Here is a 23,698-nt window from a genome sequence, read left to right on the forward strand (position 1 = left end):
TTCCTTTAGACTCCAGATTCACAGAAGTGAGACTTCCTCCACACAATATCAAAGACTAAGCCTTCTCTAATCTCCACCAAACACAGTGAGAGACCACTCTATTTAAAGAAGCACACTTTGGATACAATTAAGTGTTCGTGCGTTTCATGAAAAGTCTTAATGATTTGTGAGGAGGTGATGAAACCCACAGCGGTGGGTTTTGTTCTCTGTGTATTTATAGCGATCTATTTAAAAGTTCAAAATGCCGCACATGGTAGGAGTCGGGAGGGTGAGTCGAGGAAGCCATTAGCTAGAGCACCTTCTAATTACAGTGTTCCATCCCTAATGTGTCTGTAACGAGGAAGAGACGGGACAGACTATAATGGATCATCTCCTCTAGTGGTAATGTGCAGGACTCATAACTGCGTGAAGTCAGGGATCTGCCGCCGCAGTGGCGAGGGGGCAGAGTCACAGTCAGAAAGGCGTTGAGTAAATTGCTCTTCCCGTGTCCCCACCAGGCGGACCGTGTCCGAGATCGTGTGCTTCTCTGCGCCGTCCGTGACGAGGGCCGGACCGGTGCAGGTCAGTTTGAGCGTCGACCGGGCCAAAGTTCCCGGGAGTCTGGCCTTTGAGTACATAGAAGACCCCACGGTCCAGCGTATTGAACCCCTGTGGAGCATCACCAGGTAACACACACACACACACACAGATAACAGACACATGTGTGCACTGCATGGTACTTCGGGAGGAGGATGGAGGTTCATTCATGGAGTTTGCAACTCCTCCCAGTGTTTTTTTTTTTTTGATTGTGATCGTGTTACCTCACAGTCCACAAGCACGCAAACTTTACGCCGTGTGGATAACTTTGTCAGCTCTCACATGCTTATGGGTCGCAAGTATGGTGTTACTTTGGATTAGAGAAAGGTGCACTAAGTAATGCGAGAGGAAGTGATCTCGTTTGGCTAAATTGCAGCTTGCATGTTGCATAGTTGATGAGCGCGGCCCCTTGGTGAAACTGGAAGTGGGTGTGAGCGTGAGCTTGAGCTGCTCTTCACATTGCATGATGAATGATAGCGAATGCCCATTGCATCCACATTGCAATTGTTTGCTGTTTTTTTTTTTTTACTGTATTTCTGTTTGTTACGGTCGTGCTGTCATCAAATCCCAGTCCATCCAGTGAGCACAGGTTGCAGATCTATCTCTAGGAAGTATAACGGAGGGCGACGCACATAAGAGGAAAGTAAATGTTAGCTGAGCAACGCAAAGCCAAGGACACTATCTGTCAATCTTCAATCTTTCAACTAGAAATCAAATGTTCTAAATAAAACCATCCAGCCTTCATGTGGTGGCCTGCCCAGTTCAGATTATAGCAGCGCCAGGCAATCTGTGAGTTTACAGAGAGAGTGATGCAAAGAACTGAGGCGTTGTGGTTGTCAGTTCTATCAAGGCTGTTGGTTGGCAAGGTTGACTAATCTAAACAAACGACAATCTTTGTTTAAAAAACAGCACTTTTAGTTATGCCTCATTTCACTGAAATATTAATGCGAATGAGTGTGAGGCTGCCAATATTAGAGCGAGTGAATTCTCGGCACAAACATTTCTGTTGCAGCTATGAAAAAAAAAAAAGGTGCGTCACCTGTATTCCAACTAAATAAATGACGGCACTTAATTTGGTTGCGGGTGGGATTACCCGGCGCTACGTCCCTGCAGATTAGACTTCAGAGAGACACCCTGGCCCTCAGCCTAGTGACAGGAGGAGCTTTGTGGAGCTGCAACCAAGAGCCCTCGTCATGAATGTGCTGTCCCACTATGTGGCCCTACAAGCTTAGGTACCCTTTGAAGTGTGAGAAGAGAGGGATTGGCACTCCTACAGGCTGACAAGGCTGGCCAGTTTTTCTTTTACGCCATTTTTTCATCACTTCTCTCTTGTATTTCTCCCCCCCCCCCCCTGCCTCTTTGTCTCTGCTTCTCTACTTTCCAGCTTTTCCATACTTTGGGTTTCTGAGCTGCTCACACTGCAGCACAGGTTACACAGAGATGAGAGAGCGTTGTTTATTTTAATCACATCTAGAGCAGATATGTAAACAAGCAGAACCCGCATTCATGCCATGCCAGCCCCACAGTCATGGATGAATATGAAATAGCAGCCAGCTGGTTTGCCGTTTGATCTGGCTCTCCTGCCCAATAACAAAGAGCGAGCTGCCGCGCCAGCTATACCTCCTCGAACCTGCATTAATGCAGTTGCTCTGGAAAAAACGTGGGGTTTGCAAAGATTGCTCTCTCCGCGGTGGTCACACCAATTAAATCATTGAGAATCGCAGCTCGCATTCACATGCGGGCTACCTGGAGCTGAGGTGGAGCGCTTGTACTGTATGTGCAGGCGTATGTGCATGTGTTTTTGACCCAATAGTTCTCGGTACTAACGGAAAAATGTTCTCCTTCCCTGCAAAACAGCGGACACACCACACTGACGGTGACCGGAACCAACCTGGATGTGGTTCAGGAGCCGCGCGTCAGAGTCAAATACGCCGGCCATGAATCCGTCAATGTGAGTGTGACAACTGCTAATACACTGCACTCAACTTTTATTGGCGTTGCTTACTCAAGCTGATGGAAATGTCACAGTGAAGTTGTTCTTTATTGACAGTTTGCTACAGTCGTAAACAGGTAGATTTAGGGCCCGGTGTTTTGTTTTTACACGCTGATCTGTGGTGACATCTTTGTAAAGCATTTATACAGCTTTAGTCACAAACCTCTTGAGTTTTACACATCTTAGGGGGACAGGATGTTTAGAGCTGGTTTAGTTTTGAGTATGAAATATTATCTACCTACTGCACTACTAAAGTGTGACTCAGAGTCGGAAAAAACAACCGGTCTCTGGACCAAACAGACTGCTGGATGGAGAGCAAATTGTCCAACAAGAGCTGGAAATTCTGCGGCTCAATCTAATAGGCCGCAGTTTGGAAAATGTCAGCGTCACTGTGAATGTCAAATTGAAGCCATTCGTAGACAAAGGGGTTGGACAGAGGTGGCATAAAGAGGAGTTCACTCTAAAATGAGATTTTAAAAAGACTGACACAACTCAGTTTTGGGAGGTGATTTATTGTGCCGATTCTGCTCGTCTGAGCTCCTCAGGCACTTCGTTTCAAAGTGATTGATTGTTCCATAGTGTCGGGGCCCCGGTGGCATCAGTCCAGTCACCTTTAGCCCTTTATTCTTCAACTCTGGACCGGTCAGGGAATTGCCTGAGGATTTGAGACTGCACACCGGCTGAAGTGGGGTCGAAACTTCTGGGGCGGAACCTTTGGCTTGACCTTGAAATAGATCCATATATTCTTAAAAACCCATTCTAAACAAGTACCTGAAGAGATACCAGAAATGGAACGATGAGCGTGTTTGCTTCTAGCCGTGTAAGGTAGATATTTTAAAGACAGAGTTTATTGACGGCAAAATAAAGAAAAGAGACAAGGCGATAATGGCTTTGTCTAGACCAATAAATATGCTTATATATTTAAGTCAGCTTGGGTTAAACTGCCCTGGAAAATTGAAAAGATCTATATTGTTGTCAAAGCTGTGGAAATAAACACTATGTCTAAAGATAATAAAGCTCAGGAGGAAGCATGTGAAAGAAAACCCATGATGAGGCCTCTGAAAGTGCTGATGACAATGTTGTGTGTGAGCGGTTTGCCCTGAGCTAATTAAATGGTGCGTTAATGATGCCAGCCCAGAATTTGAGCCAGTCAATTAAAGCTGCATGTTTTGCGGTGTCATTGGCAGCACTGAGATCTGAAGGGATTAAAGCTGAACTTTGACCCGCTTCAGCTTTAAAGGAGGGTCATTGGCAAATTTAATGAGGGCAGTCGCTTTAATCGCACATATCTCGGAAACATCACTGGAGTTGCTTAAAAAAATGTTTTGACTCACAAAAGCGGTTAATTGACTTGAAACAAACTTTCTGTGAAACCTTAGATACAGACTGAAGCTTAAAATCTGGCCTGAGGCTGGGGGAATTCAACGGATCTGCTTTATTTAGAGGAGGATTTTCAAGAATTGCTGAGGGAAACACAAAGCACATGCCAATTCCAGAGACCAATAACTTACAATTTGATATTAACCTCACCAAGGGAGCGAGTGATTGGCTTTATATGGAATACAGTTTCTGGTAGATAAAAACATTTGACCAAGGTCTCTGGGATGCCTTTTGGTGTCGGCATTGTAGACTGCTGCAGGAATGAGTCCTGAAACCCAGAAATGAGTCAGCGTCTTTGCACTCGGTTCTCTCCTCTTGAAGTTAATGAGTTTTTTAAATGTTTTTTTGGTTTGATGCCCGAAATAAGGTCTCTGGTTAAGCGTTTAGTGATTTTACCGTTTTGTTCCATGACATAAAATACTGAAATAAATACCCCTCGTGTACATTTTGAAGCTTTGAAATGAGACAACAAAACGCCATCACAGCCTCGTTTTCGTTTATAGCCTAACGTTAGCTTTTTACTTCCGCCGATTGTCTTCTCACTTCAAAAATCTTAAAAGTGGGGTTCATTTGTGAAGATCATCTTGCTCAACAAAACGTGTAATTATCATAAACCTGTGTCTGCCACAGACTTTATTTTGTCCAATAATCCAAATTGGGGAAAACAAAAAAAATCCCATTGGCCTTTTGTGGAGGGAACAAGTGCAACGCTAACCTCCGGGGCTGGTATTACAAAAATACGCCGTCCCTGCAGCAGCACTCTATTATCGTGGCAAAGCAGATGTCATACATTTACAGACAGAAGGTCAAAAACACGAGAGCAGACATAGAACATATGGATAGGACGTAGATATACAGGCAATAATGCAACAGATATTGAAGGTTATATAGGTTAACACCACAGAGGTCGTCAGTATATTTATGTTCATACACAAGTTGAATATGATTAAAAGGCTCCAAAAGATTCACAACATCTGGATGTTAAGAAATGACTGACAACAGTAATTCCACCGCAGATGGGCATGAAACGAGGCATCTGTTCAGATCTATTAAGCAAATGTGCTTTCTAGATTTACAAAAAGTACAATGTATATATTGCCTTATTAGAAAACTATTCACATGAAGTGAAATGAATGATGAATGAATGATGACTAGAGGGTTTAAAATGTTCTAAACTTAGGATCTTTGCTATCAAAACACATTTGTCACGCTGTGCTACATCTCACACTCGGGTCTGCTCGTGGGTACTGAATGTGCTGTGACATGTGTGACGTTGAACCGTATATCGATTCCTCTCCAGGTGTGCAAAGTGCTCAACACCACCACCATCAGCTGCTTCGCCCCGTCTCTGAAGGCCGACTACACCGCTGACCAGGAGACGATCAAACACGCGGACGAGTTCGGCTTCGTCTTCAACAACGTTCAAGCTCTGCTCACTTACAACAACACCAGCTTCATCTACTACCCCAACCCTTACCTGGAGCCCCTCAGTCTATCCGGTGTTCTGGAGCAGAAACCCGGAGCTCCAATCATACTCAAAGTACGTCAGACGATAGGTTCTTTCTCTTTTTTTTGATTTACCTGCAATAGACAAAGAGGGAATTCATGAAAGTGACTCAGTCCTTTCTTGTGTTCACATTGTCAGTTGGACTCGGTTCTCTTTCCGGCCCACTTCAGCTCTGATGAGGCCTCAGTCCTATTTCTGTTCACACCTTATCTACCGTCATCGCGCTGCTAGTCAACGCTTCTCCCTTTAATGACCTTTTTAGGGTTGGCACGGGCGCATTTGATCTACTCCTCGTCCACTGGCTGTACGAGCGGCCATGGTTCCGCCATTTTGTTATTTTCGAGTGTCCTGGTGCAATAGCTTTTGATCCGTCGACGACAAGCCTCAAGGTCTAAAATATTAGGCAAGGGGCAAAGCGAACCACAACGTGCAAAAAATGCTGACCAATCACTCTGAGTTCCTTTTGGAGGGCTGAAAGGCACCAAGTGTGAAAACCACCTTCAGCCCAATGACATCTAGACCCCGCCCTCACTGCTGTACCTTCAGCCCTGAATACATCTGATCACATAATCTATAACACATAACATGTCTAAACATAAATTCATGAAATGGATGTAAATGCTTTACTACACACGCTGTAAACAAACAAAACAATAGTGGACTGAAAAAAACTGCATTTCCCATGATTTCCCTCTTTTGTTTTGCTTCCCGTCACTAGAGTGGATCTCTCCCTTTCACTTTTACACCATGTTCACACCTTTGTCTCTGTTTGCTGTGGAGGAACAGCGTAGCAGACTGCTTTGCATCTGCCTCTGTTAGGTGAAATCATTTTTGCTGAACTGAAAAACCGTCTGGCGGTCCTCTCCAAGAGGGTTGATTACAGTAATTATACTAACGCCTCGATATCGCATGGTAATAATCAAAGGAGTTTCAAATGAAATCCACATAATCGGCAAGAAGTTATGCTACGAAACAGAAACTTTGTAGAAACAACAGAGAAATTCCAATGGGGTATATGTGCTGTGCACTACTTTTGGTTGCTGTACAGTAGATGCAATTTGAAAACAACATTCTCATCTGATGCCTTAGACCAGAACTTTCATTTGTTGGGATCCCAATGATGACATGTTTTCAGGTTCTGATGTTTTGTTTTATTGCTTCTGTAACTGTGTTGCAGGGACGTAACCTTGTGCCTTCCGCATCCGGTGGAGCCCGGCTGAATTACACGGTGATGATCGGAGAGACGCCCTGTTCTCTCACCGTGTCCGACACTCAGCTACTCTGTGAGCCCCCAAACCTCACCGGGCAGCACAAAATCCTGGTCAGTCTAAAAGTGTTTTCTGTCCATCTGACTGTGTCTGCATGGATCCGGGTCACTGTGTGTAGGTCAGTGCTTGTTTGTGCGTTTGTGCGTTTGTGGGTCACCGACAGTCTTTCAGTTACTCGCTGGCTTTCTGTCATTGTCTGTCACTCATGGTCTGCTGGGTTCCCAATTACAGCACATGGTGCTCCAGAATTATTGACAGGCATGCTTGCAAACAATGAGGCAAAGAGCTGTGAAAAAGAAAGCTGGTGTGCCTGGAACCTTTAAAAAAACGTTTTTCTTCAAAGGCGATTGTTCAGGAAAATGGTCCATATCTCTATTGTATTTGCCAATGTAATACTTCAGCAACAATGTTTTCAATCCAGGACAGCCTTTCTATTCATGATTTGCTTTGTTTTTTGAGCATTTTCAGGACAATGAAATATTGTGCCTGTAATAATATTATTATTATTATTATTTAGGTCCAAGTAGGAGGACTCCACATCTCCCCAGGAGAAGTTCACATCCGGTCCGACAGCCTGCTCACCCTTCCTGCTATCTTCAGCATCACAGCTGGAGGAGGGCTGCTCCTCATCATCGTCGTCATAGTGCTGCTGGCCTACAGAAGGAAGTCACATGAGAACGACCTCACTCTGAAGCGCCTGCAGATGCAAATGGACAACCTGGAGTCCCGAGTGGCTCTCGAGTGCAAGGAAGGTGAGGGAGGCTGATCTGAGACATTGAAAGTCACGCTGCCCAAATGAACGTGTAATTTGCGGTTGCAATATAGCGCCGTCTGTTGAGGACCGATGTTTAGACCGATGTTTGTGAGGACTTCGTTTGACAAAATGATTGATCTGAATGAAGGTTTATTATGTTTATTGGCTTGGGAATGATTGAAAGGTCATTAGTTAGATGCCTTAACAAAAACGCACAAGCCCAAAATGAAATATATACAGAAAGATACATTTTGAACTGTACAATTACTACAGTGTGTGTAGATCTAAAAATGTCCTCAAAATACTGCTTTTACATTTTGTGACACTCTTTATACTAACTGCAATGCTTCCCAAACATATCACAAGAACTATTTGTCATGATTTTAGTGTTCCACAACAGTTGAGAAAGGAAAAATACTTTCTTTGGTTTACTAAAGATTGGCGGTGCAAAACATTTAACCCGCACCTTTGCGTCACATGCAGCCTTTGCGGAGCTGCAGACGGACATCAACGAGTTAACGAGCGATCTGGACCGAGCTGGCATCCCTTACCTGGATTATCGCACCTACGCCATGAGGGTTCTCTTCCCCGGCATCGATGATCACCCTGTGCTCAGAGAGCTGGAGGTAAGACACCTCTGAAGCAGGGCTGCAGTACCTCAGTACACTTTCTGCCATTTCTCCGACACCTTGACCTTAAGGCTCTAGTATACTCCAAACTAGATTGATTTTGGCTCGTTGGCAAGAGCTGTCAAACTGCTGTCGAAACAGAGCAGAGTAAGCAAATGTCAGTCTCCTCACTGTGGTTTGAGGTGTGTTTGTTTAATGGTGTCCACACCAGCTGGAAGAGCATGTAGGCAGATCTCTATTTTGAGGCAAACTTCTCTTGGTCTCGGACTCCTGGCGTTTTGCATTCAAAACTAATTACATCTGATGTTACAAAGGATTGTTTTCATCATCAGAAACTCCAGGATAGTACAAAGTGATTCACTATGTAGCACAAAGAAATCGAGAAATTCCCTCAGCATTATTCTCACATTTGCGCTGTAGTGATCATTGGCTTCTTGGGTAGCATTACTTTTGTTCTGATTGTGGTCCTTCGACAGCCGAGATTGTTGTTATAATCGTCTCGGCCTCAAGGGTTTAATTATGAAGCACTCTACAACTCATTTTGAAGAAACTCTGATGATAAACCATTTGCCTTTTCATTATTTGTAGAACAGCTTCTCAGGTACTCCAGGTCATAATTAGGCCGGTTTTGTTATCATAGATGGTGTAATCAAGCTCTTATTATGGTCACAATGATTTCAAAAGACCTCTCTTCTAAAGAGCCTCTCTGATTGCAGTTTTCATCAAAATAACCGGCCCTTTACTTGTTGAAAATAATCATAGCATAGTTTCTCATAGTATTCTTTTTCTTGATGAAAGTCTTGATGAATTTAGAAGATATTAATCAAAAGTTTCTCGGTGGAGACGGATGTGCACACACCAGCGGTTGTGTTTGTTTTTGCCTTGAGATGGTTGATGAGAATATCTGTGTACAGCTCACTCTGTCTTCATGTTCCTCCATCTATGTCATGACTTTTCTCATCCTTGAGTGGGCATTATCTAATGAGCATGTGCGTCTTTGTGTGTGTGTGTGTGTGTGTGTGTGTGTGTGCAAAAATGCATGATGCGTGTAGGTGTCGGGGAGCGGACAGGCGAATGTGGAGAAAGCCTTGAAGCAGTTTGCTCAGCTGGTGAATAACAAGGTTTTCCTGCTGACATTCATCCGCACACTGGAGCTGCAGCGCTCCTTCTCCATGCGTGACCGCGGCTACGTCGCCTCGCTCATCATGACCGCTCTCCAGGGGCGGCTGGAGTACGCCACCGACATCCTCAAACACCTGCTCTCCGATCTTATAGAACGTAACCTGGAGAGCAAGAACCACCCCAAGCTACTCCTCCGCAGGTAAACCGGCTGTAGTGTTACGCTGTCGCTTGACGTTGCATTACAAAAAAGCTGTTTATACGGAACATTTGGGGGAAAAAATGCCTTTTGTGTTATATTCAGTAAGAAAAGAGTTAAAGTTATGTCAGTCAGGACGCTCAGGTTTAGGCATCATAGTCACAGTTGCTGAGAAAATATCACCGTTTTTAAAAAGGTACAATGTGTAACATGTAGCCACCTGCTCCAAAGACATAGAGGTCAGCTTTTCACCTCTACTACTGGGTCCATCACCTACATTTAATGAATTTGTCATCAGTTATTTAATAAGGCCAGCTACTAACTAACCTCCTGGCTAGGATACTCAACATTAAACCAAACTGCTGAATCTCTGAGAGCCAGTCAACATAACACTGCTATCTTATTATCTCCACACGTGGCATCGGGCTATAGTTAACGGTAGCCATCTGTGCACCGGTGGCTGTACGGTCCGTTACGCTTTTTATAGTTTGTTAATTGGATTTGATCCAAAGTGGCGGTAACGAGAAAACGACCCTCATCTTCATCTCACCGCGGCCAGAAGGTCGTTTCACCCCGGGAGGAGAGCGGCTGTAGCAACTGGAAATAAGCCAGCACAAACTCCGGTGTGAGGAGTCCCAGCGGGCTGGCAGAGGGATCAGACCTCTGGTTTGGGGTTTACACTGGCTGAATTCAAGCCAGTTGCTGACTGACTGGGGATAGCGATGCTGCTGCACGCTCTACTCCCTGGTGGCAGTGAGGAAGAGGCGAGGGTGCGAGTCGTCTCACGTATCTGGATTTAATCCAATAAACAATCCATCAAGACGCACACGGACTGTAGCCGTAGATTAATTATTGACAACCTCCCGGGGAAGCTCTACTCATTCGTCCTCTGGACTGAGGGCAGACCGGATGCCACAGTGACTCACCATCGCCTCTCCAACGAACAAGTGGAATTACAAGACGAGGCTGACTGGCAGTAGATACCTCTGCAGCACAATACATTGACGTATTTGGCATGACGTCAAAACTGTTGACGTCTCCACATTGTGTTGATCATTTTCTTTTTTATTTAAACATTTGAACTGAAGTTTCGGACCTTATCTTACACGTTGCACCTTTTATAAATACACTCACTTGAAGGTTAAGCACACTATTGGTAAGAAGTTTAACAAGTCATGTACGTAGAAAGGTTCATGGTGAATTCCAGGAACCCAAATTCATCCTCACGTTCTCTGTTCTGTCCACATTTCCCACTGTGGTCAGAGGATTTAAACTACAGGCCTTTTTCTGTCACAGACCTGTCCAGTTCCGATCAGCGCTGCTTATCTTTCTGGCAAAGATAACTCCTTTGTGCATTGTTCTTTCCAGCCCAGTTACGGCCCTGGAGACGGATGAGTAACTAGGCCAGCGATGGAGAGCCCACCTCTGTTAAGCTTTGTTTTGTGCAGCGGCGTGAAACAGCCGCTCCGAGTCTGAGAAACAGGGTGGCAGAGCAGACAGGTGAAAGACAGGAGAGGTAAACGGGATAGAGAGTGGGCGGGACCGGCAGAGGAAGAGAGAACCTAATGGGGAAGAGCGAGTGCAGCGGCGGCAGAGTCCTTGTCAGTCTGACTTATCTTCTGTGTGCCACTCATAAAACATTCAGCTGTAGCTCACCCCCCCCCCCCCCCCCCCCCACACACACACACACACACACACACACACACACACACACACACCCTCACCTCTCCAGTCCTCCGTTCTCCCACTTCTCTCCCTCCTTCCTCCACCTCTGGTTATCTGCCGATTGTTTTCCCAGCGCTGAGACTGGCCTCCTGAATGTTTCATGAGTTTTTTTTTTCTCCTTTTTCGAAAAAGAGTGCTCTCTCAATCTGAAGCACACTCATTAAATATAAGGATGAGTTCGCATTGTGAGCTGGTACAACAAGAGCTTGTTAGCCCACAACGCGCTGCTCTTGCGGAAGCACTCTGCAATTTAATGGGATGCCGTCAACAGTCCAGTCAATACAGGTTAGGGTTGAAATGCAGGTAAGGACCCGAAAAAAAGGAGTGAGAGAGAGACAGCAGGTTAGAGAGGGAGACAGACCGGTGACAATAAAACGGCAGGCTTTGGATCAGATTCAGATTAGAAAGAGCTTATATGCCATTTTAAGGGTACTGCTCCATGATTTAGGACTTACGGCAGTGAATCATGAAATCGCTCCCGTCTGGGCTGAGTGCAGACACAGCGAGGAAGAAACAGAGTGAAAGGACTTGAAGTGGACAATCCAAGTTGCATCTGCACAATTATGTCATGACCCAAATATGTTCTGCGCCAGCAGCACTTTACTTTACAGTATATCAGAGTGTGTGTCCTTTGAGGCCGAGCGGCTGAGTGAGGATGGCCTTTCTCCGTAAACTCTCCGTGTCATGTTTTTTTGGTCGCAACAGTGTCGGGCTCTTCTTCGTCTTGAATTATGATGGAATAAACAGAGCACTCCGGCTCTCCGTGGGACGTCTCTCGCTAACAAACGAGCGTGCTTCCTTCTTGTCTTGCAGAACAGAGTCGGTGGCGGAGAAGATGCTGACAAATTGGTTTGCCTTCTTGCTACACAAATTTCTCAAGGTAAAATGTTTTTCTCTCGCGCCTTCATCGCTACAGGTGTCAATGTGATGCACTGTGACAATGCTCCTTAAAATAGTTTGCATCGATTTTGCTGCTGTGGTAGCTGTCATTTTTAACTGTGTGGTATTGATTAATGGTTAAACGTGGGGTCAAACGTACCTCAAGCGTTGCGATTCAAAAAGGAGAGAAAGCTTCGTTTGTATTAAGCGTGATGTGTCGCGCTCTAGTTGCTGAGCCTCATGTTCTCTGCGCTAATGAATACAGATCGCTTTCCCTTGCCTTCACTTCTTTCCAATGTCTTATTTTCCTTTCTCCCACCTTTCCCTCTAATCGCCGGGCGTTCCCTTCCAAAACTAAAGGAGTGTGCTGGCGAGCCGCTCTTCATGCTGTTCTGTGCCATCAAACAGCAAATGGAGAAGGGACCCATAGACTCCATCACCGGGGAGGCGCGCTATTCCCTCAGCGAGGACAAGCTCATCCGACAACAGATTGAGTACAAGACGCTGGTGAGTCACAAAGACATCAATAAAAAACAAATTAAAGAAATGTCAAACATTTAGTTTGTATCCATTTCTGCGCATCTCTTGGCAAAGAGGCTTGACAGATCCACAGCAATGTGGCATGTGCCAGGGCAGGGATTTTTATGAATGCTTTGAATATCTGGATAATTTCAATCACATGACGGCAGTGGAGGAAAAACAATAGCGCACATAGCCAGATGTCCATCTCGTCAAGCTTAAGGAGATATGGACACAGCTTCTGCAGTCCTCACAATTAACAACAGCAAAACTACAGTATATCCGAACATCTGTTTACAAACTCTCACACAACTCGTGCAGTTTAATCCGGGTCTGATTTATCCGGTCGTATGCTCTTACTATTACTATTAAATACTTTACGAGTAGTGCGCCCGAGTAAGCATTGAGACTGTTTTAGCAGAAGTGTTTTAGTACAATTTTATTGAAGCTGCACAGGCCGAGTAGTAGGAAGTAGTGAGCACACGACTGGATAAACGAGACTTCACAAGTTACGTGAGAGTTTGTAAATGGATGTATTGATACAGTTTTGCTGGCGTTAAACGCAGCCTCCAGTTTACTTGAATTCATCAAGACTTTTCTCAGTTTTTTGTAAAAAAATGTAAAATGATTTGATCCCACACCAGCTTCCCATTACAATACAAGCATTTTGGGAGTTTATTCCGAACACACGTTTGCGCTTACGGTTCTCTAGGCCTGATGAATAAAGACCAGCCATGTCTGGTGTAGAAATAATGACACATATACGAACGTTTTAACTGATAAAAAGAATTAAGAAGTCCACAGAGTTCTGACTGGTGTATGCTAATCGGTAAAGAGTCATGCAGCAGGGCCACCCGTGTACACAACTAGCCTCTTACTTTTACCTTTCCATTAAAATCAAGCCGGCTGGGTTCCTCCACCGGCCCGTCAGAACGAGTTCCCCCTCAGGCTTTAGCTCAGAAGCAGAGCCAGCCAGCGACAGGATGACACCTCTCTGATATCCATGTCGGAGAGTCTGAGAGGGCTGTGTCTCATTACTTGTTTAATGCCCCTTGCTGGAGCGGCACAGCCACATCCTGGAGGTGTGAAATTACATTTCTGGCCAAGATCCTCTCCACCAGGACAGTTTGGCGAAGAAGCACGTAATGAAAGGACCTTCCGAGCAAGCAACACCTTTCTCTCTGCCTCTTTCTCTTACCTCCCCCCTCCATCCCCTCCTCTCCTTCTCTCTCTCTCTATCCTGGATCCGCAGACGCTGAGCTGTGTGAACCCAGACAATGAGAACAGCCCAGAAATCCCTGTCAAGGTGCTCAACTGTGACACCATTACCCAGGTGAAGGAGAAGATCCTGGATGCCGTGTACAAAAACATGCCCTACTCACAGCGACCGCGGGCTGGAGACATGGATCTCGGTGAGGCCGCTTTGAGTGCGATCCGACTGTGAAACACTCTTTCCATCATGCTAATTGTCTTATATATAGACTGGAAATTGTCTCCATGACACATGAAATGTTGGAATAATGACGGGGGGGGACTAAGGAATACAGCTTAGAGTACTCGTTTCACGGGGGACGTATGCCATCAACACAGGCCTCAAAATCAGTTTCTAGAAGACGACATCCTCCCCAAAACCTGTTTACAACCTAACCAGAGCCACTGACGGTAAACCTCACTGACAGCTCACCTACACTTAAGCTTACGCCCACAACGTGTCATCCGATACTGAATGACTGGGCACAAATCCAGCTGACACACACCTTCAAAGGGAGTAAATAAGATACCTCGTAGGTAGTGGCTGATACCGCTTTGGGTTTGTAGTTAGGGATGTAAGGGATTTGGAGAGGATCAGTTTCTCCTTGTTGCTTTGGGTCTCTTAAATCTCTGTGAAGACGCCGTGTCATTCGGGTTTTGTTTTGCAGTATTGCAATCGCTTCAACTGTCGGGGGGGGGGGGGGGGCGCACAGCAAGTTGTCTCGTTGACATTTCACTTTTTTTTTAGAAGAACAGGCTCACACAGTACACAGGGATAACACAACCTTACCTGCAGCGCAAACGGGGACAGCACAAGACAAATGACAGATGTAACTGTCAGGCACTTTGGGATGCAAACATTCCCTACAGAAATGACTTATGTCACGCGTTTTGTATTTTCCTTCAGAGTGGCGGCAGGGCAGGACGGCCCGTGTGGTCCTGCAGGACGAGGACATCACCACCAAGATAGAGAGCGACTGGAAGAGGCTCAACACACTCATGCACTACCAGGTCTGTTCACGATATTAATGCTAGAACTGCATCTAGCGCTTGTGTTCATTATCAATGAAAGTGACTCCTTCATAATAAATCAGTTGTTTTCACCACAACATGTCAGAAACGAGTGAAACTGCCCGTCACGATCTCCCAGAGCAAAAAAGGGAAAAGACTCAAATATTCACAAGAGTGCCCACATTTATAAAGTTAAATAAATAAATAAATGCTAAGCATCTCAGTTTGAGAAGTAACTTGAAAGATGAATAAATGATTAAGATAGTTGCAGCTTAAATACTAAGCTTGCGGAGCTATGTTACTCATACAAACCGTGGATCTTTTCAACCGGCGGATGTTGTCGTTGAAGGACAGAGCGTTACTCATTCATATTCATCTCTCACCTCACCTCACCCCAGCCAACATTGTCTCAAACCCCAGGGTCACAAGCACGCTTAGTCAACCGAACACGCACTTGGGCCGTGTCTTTTACAACATCTTTTTTCTTCTTCTTTTCTCCAGCTCATAAATACGACTACACAGGTCACCAACCTCGGATGACTCATCCTGTTCCGTTGTCAGTCAAATGTTTGTCTCGACAATCGGCTTCGGGGGCCGACTGTACCACTCACACACAGCCGAATAGTTCAGTGCAGCACACTTTTGTTTGAACAAAAGACGGAAATAAAAGACAAAAGGAAATCTGCATTTTCAGTGCTAAAAGCGATGTTTTTTCACAAAAGACGCACGTACTCCCCTCTTATCTGCCGAGGAGATAAACAACTTCGCTCTTTCATTCCAAATCCCTCGGCCAGGTGTGGAAATGTTTGTTCAGTTGCTAAGCTGGATTTGTATTAGCCACATTTGTAGCTCTTGTGGAACAGCGGTGTGACGTTTGTTCACGCTGCAGACGACCTCGCCGTGTCTGCCAAGCACATCGATGGTACGCAGTGTTTACCTGGAACTACTGCAAGGAGGAAAGGGTAGGAGCGACTCTCACACTGGGCTTCTTCTTCGCCATTCTGACTTAAAAACAGTCAGCTATTCAAGCAAACGCATGCGTTTGACGATGCGTTCAATCTACGTTAGAGAGGGATTGACACACAACAAATACATCATTTTCAGTTTTTGTATTTCTTGTATTTTAATTCCTTCAACCTTGGCTGCTTTTAACCATCACCCAAGTGAATCATATCGCTGCGAGGAGGATTTCTTCTTTTTTTTTTTAATTGATGAAATCTTCTTACTCGATTCCAGTTTTAGTTCAAGTTTGAAGGTCGATGTTTAGTCCTTGAAGTTTGAGCAAGTCCATCGATGTGAAGTATATATGGTTCGGTTTGCTCTTAAAGTCGAAGCTGTTGTGACCAATGCGCTGCCATCTATATTCCTACCCAGCAGATGACGAGGGAAGACGTCTCTTATCGACTTCTACAGAATGTTTTACTTGAGCTGAAGTCCGGTCCTATAAGTCTATTATAAGTCTTGTGAATCAACTGCCCTTTAAAGACCATTCAAAAAACCTCCGAATCATAATTAATCCTTGATTTCACGAACAACTTTATGAATGCCTGCCATAATTACAGCCACCACCCCGTAACAAAAATAATAGACGGGCCTTACCTTTGTCTTCCAGGTGTCTGAGCGCTGCGTGGTGGCCTTGGTGCCCAAGCAGATGTCCTCTTTCAATATTCCTTCCTCAGCCAGCTTCCCACGCAGTATCAGCAGATACGGTCAGTATACTGTTTCAGAAACACAAATACTTAATATTCATCCAGCTCTCTGCAGTGTTGCACCATCTGTTGCTGTCACTCATCAGTCTGTTGCAAAGCACATGCAGCAGACACTGTGAAACGGCACATTAAACAAAGAGATGCAATCTGAGTCTAGAGAATATTCATCCGGTCTTATCGCTTCAGAATTCCGTTAACTGACCGAAAATGTGATTCAAACCACATCTCTTCAAATACGGCTCACACTGATCTTTCATATTGCATTTCAAGTGATTTAAAAGGTTTTTAAAAAATAAACATACAACACAGCAAACAGGATGACAAAGAGAGCAGAAAACAAAGAGCGACAGAAAGTGAGGACCAGAGCCGAGACAGACAAACGTGCCTTTAGTGAATGAGAGCACGTCTGTATCATTACTATGACAACCGCTGAAATAATGTCAGCAAGTGATTATACAGTCTGAACACACACATCCAACCTGCTCACTTGCAGATTACAAAGAGACAGTCCGCCTTAAACTCAGATCCGAGAGACAAATGTGACTTTCCTGCCGTTGTCTTGACAAACCGGTTATCAGATGAGAAGTGTTCCATTTACAAACCGCGTCTCAATACTTTTTTTATACCATCCAGGCGTGGACGTTCCTTTCCGCTCCACGCCCACCAGCCCGGACAGCCCCCACTCCCGTGTGCCCATGCTGACCCCCGACATGGAGAGCGGGGTCAAAGTTTGGCACCTAGTCAAGAACCACGACCACGGGGACCAGAAAGAGGGCGAGCGGGGCAGCAAGATGGTGTCTGAGATCTACCTGACGAGGCTACTAGCGACAAAGGTGCAATATATCACACATGTTGGAGTAAAAACATGTTTTTTTTATTCATTCAAAGTTAGATGACTGATCCCTACAAAAACTAAAGATAATAAGTGACACAGAATGGTACCGAGTCCAGTTAGATTGAAGAATTATTGTGGACACCTAGTGCCAATTTTTTGCTTTAATAAGTTACAGTTTGAATGCAGACGAACAGATGAACACTTTGGATTTTGAGTAAAGACTACAAGCAGAAGCAACGCGAGTCTCAACTCTGTGCACTGTTTTCCACAGGGCACACTGCAGAAGTTTGTGGACGACCTGTTTGAGACGCTGTTCAGCACCGTGTGTCGGGGCACCGCCCTGCCTCTGGCAATCAAATACATGTTTGACTTCCTGGACGAGCAGGCCGACATGCACGGCATCCATGACATGGATGTTCGTCACACCTGGAAGAGCAACTGGTGAGAGAGAGAGAGAGGGGGAGAGAGCCTGACTTTACTGGGACTGTAGAGACAGCTTTCTACCAAACTTTTACTCATTACTGCTCTTTGAAGAACTTGTTAATTATCGTTCTCTTGCACAATCTGTAACTCTTAATGACGTGGTTTTCTAAACTCCATCTTCATCTTGTTCTCATAACTAAAGTCAGTATGAAAAGTCATTACAGGAGAAAAAAAAAGGATCTACTTGAAGAAATCCTGCTATTTTGCACACAAGTCTAAAAACATGTAAATCTTTCTGCTCTTTTTTTTTATTATTATCTGCAGCCTGCCCCTGCGCTTCTGGGTAAATGTGATCAAGAATCCCCAGTTTGTGTTTGACATCCATAAAAACAGCATCACGGACGCCTGTCTGTCTGTGGTGGCCCAGACCTTCATGGACTCTTGCTCAACTTCTGAACACCGTCTTGGCAAAGACTCGCCCTCCACCAAACTACTCTACGCCAAGGACATACCGCACTACAAGAGCTGGGTAGAAAGGTGTGTGTGTGTGTGTGTGTGTGTGTGTGTGTGTATGTCTTAGGTTGTCATCATTTCTTCACAGCGTCGGTTACGAATCAGGGCTTATGTTTTAGGTGAAAGTTAGAATTGACATTTGTTTTATTGTAAATAGGATTAGGTTTACGTAGGATCAGGTTTATTGTATTAAAGGTTATTGTTGGTGTTGGCTTAAGGTTTTTTTTTTTTTAAAAGAGCCTTGCAATTATTGGATATAGATTAAGAGCTTCACAATGATGGATAAAATGAGAATCCTGATTTTCTCTCTCATTACTGTTAGGTGTGATGATGCACTCTGTATAGTGTGATCCACCGTATTGTATCTTGTGGTAATAACTATTTGTGGTGTTGCTGTTCGGAAACGTCAGAACATCGGCCGCCATTTATGTACCAGGGTTTGTCAGTAGTGATGGATTAATAGATTTGTTTTCTCTTCTCTAGAGGTCTTTCTGAATTTAGACTCGTTTTGTTGTCGTTCGGCTGAAGTCGTATCTTTTACCACCACTTTTCGTTACCCCTCACACATTTTGGAGTCCTGTCTTACTGCGGCGACGAATTAGGAGCGCTTGGTTTGGTGCAACAGACCTCCCTGCTATGCATTTACGGCAGAATCCTCGTGTATAAAATGGGATGGCGTCGAGTCGTGAACGCAAATTGTGGCACAATTAATCATGTAGCTCTAACAGGGTTGGAAGTAACAGCATGAGCGTGTAATCAAGTGAAAGTTTTCACAAGTACAGTCATTTGTTTATATAAAAAAGAAAAAAACTGTGTGCCAGTGTTGTCTGAAGTCACGTGACTAAAAGACTGAACGTATGAGTGACACTTTTCCTTATTTCACTGCCATAACGCCTCTGGTTTACTGGCTCCTTTAACAATGGATGTGCTCTGACTTTTTACAACAACACACTGAATCCAGGTGACGAGGAAAGCTCTGGTATGCATGACTGTGCCCTTGACTCTGACAGAGTGTGTGTGTGTGTGTGTGTGTGTGTGTGTGTGTGTGTGTGTGTGTGTGTGTGTGTGTGTGTGTGTCTCCTCTCAGGTACTACGCTGACATCAACCGCCTGCCTGCCATCAGTGATCAGGATATGAATGCCTATCTGGCTGAACAGGCCCGCCTTCACTCTAGTGAGTTCAACATGCTCAGTGCCCTCCATGAGATCTACGCTTACGTCAGCAAGTACAGCCAAGAGGTGAGGCCCGGTCGACACACTGCCACACAGAGAATGTGCTGTAGAGATCCTGCTGGTGTGGTTAGCCATCTGAAGCTAGCTTTTTTTTAAAATATATATTTTAAAGCAGCTATTTTTATACTAACAAAAGACAAAATGATTACGCGTACTGTAAAAAGTGTTGCTCATAGTGGTGAATCCACAGAGAACTAGAAAGGTGCAATCGGTTGTACAACATTTCATATAATCTTGCCAAAAATTCAATTAAACACAAAAAGGTATCTGGTGGAGAGGTAGGTACTCACTCACTCACTTGACCGATCGCATGATCCTCCTGGCGGAGCTAATTATCACCCGACTCTATAGCCCCCCCCCCCCCTTCAAAAGCTCGGATAAACCATCTGAACGCTGCACCAAACAGCAGACTGACCAACGTTAGCCGCTAGCTGGTGACCAACAGCGGAGCATTTCGCCAGTTAAGAACCAGATAATCCCCCCAGGAGTTGATGGAGCCGGAGCTAAAAGGAGAACAAATATTGGATTTAAATTAATCATGTGGACATGAACAGAACTCTTCATGAATGACAATGTTTCCCTGCGTCTGTTGGGTGTGTAGATATGCAATTGGTTGCTATCGAATGCACCATAACCCCTTTAAGAGTTGACCACGTGTCGATGTTGTGCTGCCGCCAAGTGGACAAAAATAGAAATTAATGCATGTTTGAAGTGTAACTTATCACCAGGCTGACCTCAGCATCACTGCTGAGTGTGGTCAGAGGAGTAACTACACCCTAAATGTACAACTGATTTTGAGAGGGTGTTTACTTACTCCTTAAAGACTGACAGATAAATATCATTAATGTTAGCCCATTGTCGATTAATATGTTGATTTATTTTTTAACAAAGCAACGAATGGTTTTGGCTTTTAAAATGTAAAAAAAACCCTGAAAGTCACGAGTCCCAAACCCAAATTAATTAATTTAATTTATAATTATATAAAACTTACTGAAAGCTTTAGTAATAATGCTAATGTTCATACATATGCACTGAATTATAATCAAGCAAATCAGTGATGATTAAACCAAGATACCAGTTTAAATAATTTACATTACATTACATTACAGTAACAAACTGTGAAACAAGACGACCCAGTCAGTTCTTTGTGGGCCGCCTGGATCAGAAAACGTGACTAAAGAAGCCATTCAGATTTGTCTTCCTTATATGTCACATGCAGCCTTATTAGATATTATATGAATACAGGTCTATTCAGACAGACAGTATGAGAAAAAATAAGTATTTTTTTCCACATTAAAGCATGTAAACCTGTTCCAGTAGAAAGCCAAAATACAAGTATGAACCTAAAACAATTAGCATGATCTGTCTCCTTTAACCAAACTCAGTAAAACGTACAATATATTTAATCATCAAAATAGAGATACCAGTGGAAGCGGTCGGTGTTGCAGATCTGTATTTGTGTTTGTGAATATTTGTATGATTCCCATAGCCAACGATAAGCCACATGTTCTGGGTTTCACAGTTTGTGCACTTGTGTGTGTTTCTGTGTGTGTTTGTGTTTTAGATCATCGAGGCACTGGAGCAGGATGAACAGGCCCAGAAGCAGAAGTTGGCGTATAAAATGGAGCAGATCATCTTAGCCATGTCTATAGAGAGCTGAGGCACACACACACACACACACACACACACACACACACACACACACACATAAACAAACATCACACACACACACACACTGTAACGTACTATAACAGATGTGTTATGAACCCATCGGCAACACGCGTGGCACTTAGATATCCACGTGAACACACATATTATGTACGCACACACACACACACAGCTGTACACAGACACCTAATGGACCTACTGTATAAACAAACTGACAATACATACACAAAGAGATTCACACACATGCATAGACACACGCATATTAATGTACATACACAAACCACAGCACACGGATCGTCCCAAAGCACGACTTTTGAATCCAACGTCATCAATTTATTATCAGAAGAAACTCCAACAGGCAAACACCCAACTTCTAAAACGCTCCCGTAGAGAGACACACAAAAGGGGATTTGGGCCATCACGGGTTGCAGAATTTGCAGCCAATTCTTTTTCCCTGCCGGGTGACGGTTTGTCTTTGTAGTCGGTGCTTATACTAAATGCGTGCGTCCGCGTGTGGCATGGCTGGAGCTCTGAGGAGAACAGCACTTAATAAAGAATGACTCGACAGGAAAAGTCACTGGAGGAGCTCGAACAAAGACAGGAGCCAATTTAATGGGACGGCACATGTGGTGAGACGACACTCAAAGTACTTTTTATACGTCAAAGATGAAGGACACTTACTCGCACTACATATCACGGGCTGGGAGTGACATTGCCACTCGGAGCAGAGACGTGGAACTTTGTCTTGTTAAGCCTTTTCCTATTGCCTTTTAAAGGCTTAAAAAAAGAGCGAACACTAAAGACTCTTCATTCCCCCACTTGAAGCTTGTCCAAAGTTATTTTTATTGTTTAATGAAGATTTTCTGAATTACAACTCTCCAGGGATTGAACAGTATACACAGAATTTGGCGTTGACATGGTGAGGGTCCAGTTTTTTTTATAATGCAACACGGCAAAGGCATTACCTTCAAAGTTAAAACATACGTAGAGATATTTTCAGACCCAATCCCATTTTTTTTTTGGTGCCAAATATAATATGTCTCATGTTTCATTCATGCTAAACGCTCCCGTTGAGGCTATTAATAATACGTGTCATTGTACGGAAAAGATCCCATTTAAGATAGGACATTTTGTACAGTGATGATCTATAGAGTGCCCAATTCAGCCACTCAAAGATAAGTGGAGACCAAATTGAACTGTAGCAGAAAGCTTGATTAATGATGCTGTAAGTCTGATCGTGGACCAGATTAGCCGAACCCTGGCCAACAGCCCTCCCCGTCTCATCAGTCACTGTTTACATTTAGCGTGATACTTGAAATGCGCCAAGTGTACAAGATATTAGGAACACCTGCTGCTCCTGTGAAGATTAAGTTAGATGAAGGCTTTGATGCCTTATCGATTTTTTTTCCCCCCAACTGTCAAACGTAACCTGGAAATGAAACGTAGGAAACAGGCTGGGAGCATTTCTCACCCTGGAGACATTTGAGCTGTGGGCGCTGCAAGAAAGTCTGATTTGTCTCTCAAAATAAAGTAGGTGTTCCTAATATTTTGTCCACAGAGTGGATGTATGATTAATGACACATGCATTTTGGATCAGCATTTGGTCCTTGTAAAGTTAATTCATGAACAGCTGTTTTGTTGCAATCGCCGCTTTATATCCTGACTGTTTCCATCTTTGCAGCATACAATTTTTTTTATGTTTTTTGATTTTGCGTTTCAAATGTACATTTTCCCTGACTGCTTGTTGTCTCCTTGCTGCTGTATTTATAGAGTGCCATATCTAAACTTTCAAATGATTATCATGATGAAGAATTCAGTCCGAGGCATCGCGTTGATTCAGGGTTTTTAGTTCTGATTGTTTTGTGTGTGTCGACCATTGCAATGCTGAAAGACGAGCTTCTTTCTGTGCTTGAGGCTGTTTTATCGCTCCATATTAAAGTCACAAGGACTGACTATCAGTGTCACTCTGGAGCGCTGCTCCTTTTTACCATTCCAGTATCAGTGGGGTTAATGTACTTCCCACAGGACCTTTATTCATGCTAAGCTAGAAGAGAAAGACGATATAAATAATAAATACAATTCCTGTTAAGTGTTGAAATACGACAGAACTCATCTGTTTCAATGTGTGGTTTGATGATAATTTATAAATGTGTTGTGCAATAAACTGTCAGACATTTAAACTGTAATGTTTTTTAAACTATATATTATTGTATAAATATTGTACATAAAAAACACTCCTATTTTGCAAGCAAAAAGATTCACTTTGTACTGTTGTTATACATTAAATGCGCCGCTGATGAAAATGATATCCGCCTGGTTTCTTTTGTGGTGATGCTAAACTCAGAAAAAGAATCATGCTGAACATAATTTCTCCATATTTCTAAGTGTTAAAAACTCAAATGAAGCCCTGGCCCATTCAAATAGTATCCTGTTAGCTGTACATTTCAAATGTACAGCTTTGACCTATAATACTACATTACATAAAACAGTTTAAAAAAAACTGATTGT

At 43.8% G+C, this 23,698-nt stretch overlaps 1 protein-coding gene across 1 annotated transcript in view; it reads left to right on the top strand.

Moving 5' to 3' along the window:
• The window catches only part of LOC306715762 (plexin-A2-like), a gene marked incomplete at both ends in the record, with an annotated part of 60,618 nt that extends 39,436 nt beyond the window's left edge, over positions 1-21,182 (top strand). Inside the window, 17 exons of the mRNA XM_079186230.1 lie at positions 498-665; positions 2,434-2,527; positions 5,250-5,489; positions 6,634-6,777; positions 7,242-7,476; positions 7,962-8,104; positions 9,160-9,428; positions 11,964-12,030; positions 12,390-12,536; positions 13,801-13,960; positions 14,707-14,810; positions 16,423-16,519; positions 17,153-17,352; positions 17,626-17,795; positions 18,102-18,314; positions 19,378-19,528; positions 21,087-21,182. Of these exons, the coding sequence (XP_079042356.1) occupies positions 498-665; positions 2,434-2,527; positions 5,250-5,489; positions 6,634-6,777; positions 7,242-7,476; positions 7,962-8,104; positions 9,160-9,428; positions 11,964-12,030; positions 12,390-12,536; positions 13,801-13,960; positions 14,707-14,810; positions 16,423-16,519; positions 17,153-17,352; positions 17,626-17,795; positions 18,102-18,314; positions 19,378-19,528; positions 21,087-21,182 (2,698 nt within the window). The remainder of the gene's footprint in view (positions 1-497; positions 666-2,433; positions 2,528-5,249; positions 5,490-6,633; positions 6,778-7,241; positions 7,477-7,961; positions 8,105-9,159; positions 9,429-11,963; positions 12,031-12,389; positions 12,537-13,800; positions 13,961-14,706; positions 14,811-16,422; positions 16,520-17,152; positions 17,353-17,625; positions 17,796-18,101; positions 18,315-19,377; positions 19,529-21,086) is intronic.
• Between the last annotated feature and the right edge of the window lie 2,516 nt (positions 21,183-23,698).

The sequence above is a fragment of the Pholis gunnellus genome (genome assembly GCF_910591455.1).
Source record: "Pholis gunnellus genome assembly, chromosome: 3".
Taxonomy (NCBI): domain Eukaryota; kingdom Metazoa; phylum Chordata; class Actinopteri; order Perciformes; family Pholidae; genus Pholis; species Pholis gunnellus.